We start from the raw sequence: 6,966 nt of genomic DNA on the forward strand, positions 1-6,966 counted from the left end.
GGTACGTCAAAATATTTCTTAACCTACCCCTCTCTTCTCTGCCTCAGCTGTACGCCACACTGCCCTGCTCTCTGCCTCTCTCTCATTCTCTCAAGATACGACGAGGCCATACACGACGGAACGAATTCAGTTGCGATTCCCTGCAAAACTCGTTCCGTGATGGAATTTGGCTGTTTCGCAACAGAATTTTTCCGTCGCGAATCGCGATTTTCTTGTAGTGAAAACTTTAGGTGCGCGTTTTGTGTTCTTAAGATGCGTGGCTTGCGTACTTAAGGTGCGTAGTTTGTGTACGTAAGGTGCGCAGTGTGTGTCCTCAATTGAAGGTGCACCATTTAGAAACTTTAGACATGTGATTTGTGTTCTTAGCTTAAAGTGCGTGATTTGTGTACTTTACTTGTGCCTCCAAAGTTCGAACTAATTAAATCAAACGAATTGGATATATAAAAAATAAGAACAAAAAATTGAATGAGTTGGTTCCTAAAAAAAAAAAATTGAATGGGTTGGCATCCGAATTATTCGAACTCATTCGATGCACAACCCTAAGTATAATTCTTGTATCGGAAGATCACAAGTTCAATTCTTACTAACATCATCCCACCCTAGTTCAGCTTAATTAAAACAAGCTGGCAATTAACTAAAGAGAAAGAGGATTAACAATAATGTAGACATTAACACAAGCTGGCAATTAACTAAAGAGAAAGGGGTAACGATAATGGAGAAAGTAGTAATTGAACCTTAGAAAGAGGTTCATTTCGTAACTACATTAAAGGTTGATATTCAATTCAAATCTTTTAATTTTCACATCCACCGACGCAGGGACATTAGTGAAAGTTTTATTCCCAACATCTCAACATTTTTTCGTATAAAGTTCCTCACGGGCTGGCCAATCATCATGGGAGAGAAGAAGATGAGGATCTACTCTCACTAAGTGTAGGAAATTGCTCTTTAATTTAATGTTATTGTAAGTATATTGAATAACCTACAAAATACCCTTTAAACTATTAGCAATATAAAACTCCCTGCTATACTAGAAAATTACCCACTCCCATAGAGTGTGCCCTTTGTGTGCTTCTGCTGCCTAAACTAAAAGCCACTAGCCCACTACTATGGTCAATTACCCTGCAAAACTCACATACAACAAGAAGAACTGGATATAAGATTACAAAATTTTGTTTATAAGATTACATTTTTTAATCCATTTCTGATCAAATAAGCTTTTCCTATTGAACTTTAGATACATATATATATATATATCTACAAATCTGACAATCTGTAACCATATATAACTTCATCCAAGAGATTTAGACCCTATATTTCTCCATGATGCAACCCATCTTGCAACTCAGAGAGGCTACTTCTTAAGCGGTTCGCTTCCCAGGAAGAAAGGAAAAGCACCTGTTTTTCAGTTTTCTGGGTTTTTTTCTACCAATGCTATTCTCACTAGTGATGTTACTTACATGATCACTCTTCAATGTTTTCTCCAAAATTGTCTCCTCTTCTCTTTCATCTTCTGGCGAATGTGAAACAGCGTCTCGAGTCTCACTAGGATTGGCAATATACACGTCTGGTGAAGCTGGTGCGATCTTATTATGGTTCGTTTCCCTCGTGCACAAGCTCGAGCTTATACGCCTGAAAAACAAGCGGCATTATTGATGCTAATGCTTTTTATAGCTAATCAGGTGTTCTCAAGAACACACATCCCGGCTGACCAGACGAAAATGGGTTTCAGTCTTACCAACTGTTATTTATACGAGGCAATGAGGGTCTGCGTTTTGAGGACTACAGCTAGCCCCAAGTCCAGTCTAGGCATGACATGTTTGGGCTAGCCCAAACCGGTTCATTTGCTATAATGGGCGGATTAAGACTAGCTCGTTTTATACTATATATAGACAAGGCTGGACTTTAATTTTTTGCCCATGGACCGGGTCGGCCTAGGTTGGCCCATACATTTTTTTAAAAATATAATATACATGTATACTCTAATAGAGTAATGGACTAATAGCTCATGAGATTATCACATAAGTTGTAAAATTTCATTTGTCCATTTCCAAATGGTTTGCTCCATTTACATGGGTGGGGATCAAACCCCCAATCTCATGCTTCAAGGATGAGGTGCTGGACCACGGCAAATTATTGCATGGACCATGGTCCACACAGCTGTGTGGACCAAAAATAAAAAGTACATTATTTTTATACTGAAGGTACATTATTTTTGTACTGTAGGTACATTATTTGACAGTATATATCAAATAATGTACCTTCAGTACAAAAATAATGTACCCTAAAATAATGTACCTACAGTATAAAAATAATGGACCTTCAATACAAAAATAATGTACTTTTTATTTTTGGTCCACACAGCTGTGTGGACCATGGTCCATGCAATAATGATTGACTGAACCACCACACCAACTATGTTAGTTATAATTTAAATTAGTAAATATATATTTTTAATATCTTTTTTCAATTTTTAATTTTTAGGGTTATGGATTGGGCCGGATTTAATTTTTATTTTTGGACGGGGCCAAGCCCAGTCTGAACTTTAATTGGACTGGGTTAACCCAATCCAAAAAATAAACGGGCTAGTGACCAGGCCAGCCCAAGCCCGCCCGTTTGACACCTCTAGTATAGTGAAACTAACATGGGAGGTATTAAGTGTATATGACAAAGTGAGCTTTGTTGTAATCCATTGCAGAAAACGAGATTTACCTTGAGCCGCGACTGCTGTAGCTATTACTATGTTCATACGAGGAGATTCTTTCGGCTGATTCCTTTCTGGGTAATTCAGCTGAAATTTTTACTTCTTCTACATCGTGTTTGTCCACCGCGCCTAGTGGTTTCTCTGCATTGGCTCCACAAGAGGGCCTGGCATCCACATTACACTGATTTTCGCGTATGAAAGAAATGGCCTTTTCCAGTGTTGCCAGTGCTTGTTGGACCTCACGACTAATAACAACCTTGTTCTTTTTGCTGCTGAAACACTCGTGTAATACGGGATTGCTCGGGGAATCACACTGTTCGGTCTGTTCCCTATCATCCTCGGGCGAATTCTCGCTCTTCTCGCCATCTCCTTCATCAATTTCCTCAATCTCACAAGGAATTGTTTCATTTCCACCTGCTGAATCCTCCTCCTCCTCCTCCTCCTCTGCTTGTGAATTAATCACAATATGGTCCATATTCACATTCTCGTCTCGACTTGCATCCTTTGCTTGTTTATCACTGTTTCCCGTCGAGTTTTCCAGCACTGAAGCCCCATTACACGTATGATCTGAATATAGAGCTTCGCGTACTCTACTGTACAGTGGATCTTTTAAAGCCTTGCTAAAATCTTCATCGCCTTTCGTAACTGAAGCAACTTCCTGAAAAAAATGCCAGACTTTAGATAATGTCACAACAAATATTGAAACAAACAAAATCTTCTTATATAGAACTGAAATTGACCTTCTTATATAGCTTGAATCCGCTACCTATGAGCTGCCTCGAAACAAAATTGATGAATGCTGGAGGAACAAAATCCAATTTTATATCGAGGTTTGCGATGGTCCTGCAAAGCAAAAAGCAGCAGGATCATTACGAGGCAGAACATACGATGTTGGAAACTATTGGACTTCAAAATATTCTCGTTGAAAAATTTAAAAAAACCAAACTCACCGAAAAAAGCTCCGATTAGCAGAAACTTTCTGCATGGCAAAACCTCCCACCACATCAATTCTTACCACATCTTCTGCATCAGGTATCCCGTCTTTGGAGAATCCGTGAGTACTTATATCAACACCCTCTACGTCGGAAATCTTAAAATAGAAATGAAGTTTCAATTTAGTTTTCCATCAATAGCATGCTATGTTAGAAGAAAATCATTTGTTAAGAGTCTCACATTGAAAAAATAAGAGAAAACATACGAGTTTATAAGGTCATGGGTTAGTAGTTAATTGATTGGATTCAGTCTTTTAGTGTGATTCAGTCTTTTTGTAACATTGACCCAATCTTAAATTATAACACGGTATTAGAACCTAGTTCTTAGATTATAGCAAAGTTAAATGCTTACCGAGTTTAGGAGCACTACAACAAGGCCATCTTGAAAGTAATCAAATTCGAAGTAATGCAAAAGAGCCTCCCTCGATGATAACGGCCATGAAAGCTTCATCCTGTCTTCCCAACAAATTGAAACACATTAGCCCCTTAAAGGACTTTTCGTAAACATAAAAATCTCTACAGTTTTTAACTTTTAAATGAGCACAAACCTTACTAAAGATATCTGTTCACCGATTCTGATCTTTTGCAAACACTGAGTGAAGGATATCTTAAAAGTTGGAATAGTACTTTGCGGCAACCTGACAAGTCGAATGCAAGAATATAATCATATAGTCCACAATCAATTATCAGATAAAACCACCTCCAACAAAAGCCTCACTTTCTGTTCTATTTTAAAATCTCATACGCAGTTATGCATGTAGAATTAAATAAGAAAAAACAGACATAAATTACATTGTTGTGTTTGCATTAGTGTTCTATTTTTGGCAAAATTTCTTCGTTTCATCCTCTCATGTCGTAAATCAAAAGGCAAAACATTCTTAATCCATTCTGCCAAACTGGCACTAACGTTTTAGTAAAAGGAGCACTTATCTAGGTGCACAACAAAACTTTCATGCCATCACAATTAGTTAAAAGTAATTATAAAATGGAAGTGTTCATCGAGATTAATTCAGAAAAGTACTGTGCTATCAAAATTAGTTGAACATTGGACGTCTTACCATTTCTTGTATAAGTCTGCTTCCCAAGAGATGCAATGACCTGCATAGTTATTTGTTTGTCTTAAAATTCCTACATAGACAGGTAGAAAAACTTTTTTTTTTTTTTTTTTGGTGTGTGGCAGTGAGAAGCGGTAAAGGATCAAAGATTTAAGGTTAGCTTACAAACATCAACCGGGCCATCGACATAGCCTTCAACAAGAAGTGTATGAAAAGGTGTGCCTTCTGGTCCTTCTCTATACATTACACGGAATTCTTCAGTATCCTGCTTTATCTGCCAAAAGTGAAGAGGTAAAGAAAAAAAAGTTTGCAACTAATTTCACATCGGGAGTAAATAATAGAAAAGGAGAAGCCAAGAAATAGAAACAATATATATATGTATAGCATTTATTTTTGTGACTATGGTAGACAGCCTACTTTCCAACCGTGTGATGGCTCAGAGGATTTCGACTTCTCGCCATCCGTTACTGAGGTACTCCTCAACATGCCAAGAGCGTTTTGTACTTCCTTGGTTCTTCTCTCTATGATATTGTCAATACACTCTACAAAGCATACACGTACAACAATCTGATCAAGCGAAAAACGGACCAATCAGAGGGATTATCAAATTAAGTCAATAAACTTACCTTCATTCTCAATGTTTAACGAGCTAATGATCTGACTCTTAACAAGGCCCTTAAGTAGATCCTCATTTACAAGATCTTGAGATGACAAGGTCTTATCAAGTCGATCTCTGTACTCGGATATGTCTCCTTTTACCACCATATTTGCATTTCAGTTCAAAACAAACACTCTACTTCAACTTCTGTAATGCCAAATGAGATTATGTTATAGCGAATATTTCGGAACGATCCACTAGAAAGAGCAATCAAGTACAAATTTCCATCAGAGACAGCTTCACTCTTTCATTCGAAGACACCACGGTTGGTTTACATCAACACACATAAGAATATATAACTCCAAAATATACAGAGAAGAAGGGTAACCCCCAGCCAAGATGGCTAAGGATACGAACTTGTAACCACGGGGTCACAAATTTGAATCCCAGGATTCTCAGCCATCTTGGTTTGAGCCGGTCAGCTATGGGCAACCTAGGCTAATTTACCTCCTTGTGGTCCTTTGCTGGCTAGGATTACAAGGCAGGGTTTACCCTATGCACACTCTCAGGTAGTGGCTGCGGTTTCCTCATCACCCCAAAATATACAGAGAAGAACCATCCAATTTCTGGCATTTAAGATTGATCAAGAGAATTGGTGGCATCCACTGTCCACAGATTACACATGTATGCATCAAAAATATTTTTACAATATGCAGCTTAGCAAAATTCTTCACCTCTCAGTACAGAAAGCATGGAAATTCTCAAATCTTTTCAAAATTAAATGCACAGCTAGAGCTTCAAACTCAGTCAAAACCCCTCAGAAACACCCAGTTTCTTCATTCAATGCACCTATGCACATAACCAAATACAACTGAACTAATGAAATTTCAAAAAGAAACATGTTCAAGAACAACACAGGTACAAAATAGTTACCACAAACTAAAAAAGAACAAAAAGATGAGAACTTTGGTATACAAAAAGAATGGAGAACTCACAGAAAGCAGGTGTTTTGAAGAATACCCAGTGGGGAGAAGACAATCACAGATCTCAAGCAGTGAATGGTCGAGGGGGGGACGAATCAGCTGAATTTGAGGTCACCTAGGCGGAAACGTAACATGGGGGGTGGGGAGTCTTCTTCAACACAAAAAGAATTTACAGACAGGAATAGAGTTTATATGCAGAAATTTAGAATGATTAACCAATCAGATTAGTTAAAAATTCGTGGCTCAGTGTACAAATTCTTCCAAAGTTCCAAGATTTAAGTCCAAGAAAGATTGAGAAATACAAGTCAGAGAAGGTGTGCAAGAACCAGTAGGGGAAAGGGAAAACTGGACAAGGTCTCATTTCTGGTCGGTTGACTATTCTTTTGTTTATTTATTTTAACTTTTCATGATGAAATCATGAAAAAGTACACTGATAAAAGAAGTTTCATATTATCGTGGTACTCATTACGTTTTAGGACATTAAAACAACCTCAACCGACTACCTTAAGGTGGACCTGATTTAATCACAAACAATTTACAACCTCAAAATTTTATTTTATTTTAATACAATTAACTTTATTAGATTGTAGTGCTCGATGTATAGGGAAGTCACTACATGTCATTTGAGAGCAAGGCT

General features: G+C 37.7%; 1 protein-coding gene across 3 annotated transcripts; it reads right to left on the reverse strand.

Annotated features, from left to right (window-relative positions):
- Window positions 1-1,133: 1,133 nt before the first annotated feature.
- LOC116032602 lies at window positions 1,134-6,702 on the reverse strand. Of its 3 annotated transcripts, XM_031275262.1 has the most exons (12): window positions 6,342-6,702; window positions 6,081-6,195; window positions 5,375-5,553; window positions 5,166-5,290; window positions 4,914-5,022; window positions 4,752-4,791; window positions 4,242-4,331; window positions 4,046-4,145; window positions 3,652-3,791; window positions 3,442-3,544; window positions 2,710-3,359; window positions 1,134-1,629 (listed from the first exon to the last, which is right to left on the reverse strand). In XM_031275262.1, the coding sequence occupies exons 3-12, from the start codon at window positions 5,511-5,513 to the stop codon at window positions 1,359-1,361; spliced, it is 1,767 nt and encodes a 588-aa protein (XP_031131122.1). In that variant the 5' UTR covers window positions 5,514-5,553; window positions 6,081-6,195; window positions 6,342-6,702; the 3' UTR covers window positions 1,134-1,358. The 3 variants fall into 3 exon arrangements, with proteins under 3 accessions (XP_031131122.1, XP_031131130.1, XP_031131113.1); XM_031275270.1 differs by lacking the exon at window positions 6,081-6,195 and having other exon boundaries at window positions 6,367-6,702; XM_031275253.1 differs by lacking the exon at window positions 6,081-6,195.
- Window positions 6,703-6,966: the final 264 nt, after the last annotated feature.

This window comes from Ipomoea triloba, chromosome 1 (assembly GCF_003576645.1).
Source record: "Ipomoea triloba cultivar NCNSP0323 chromosome 1, ASM357664v1".
Taxonomy (NCBI): Eukaryota; Viridiplantae; Streptophyta; class Magnoliopsida; order Solanales; family Convolvulaceae; genus Ipomoea; species Ipomoea triloba.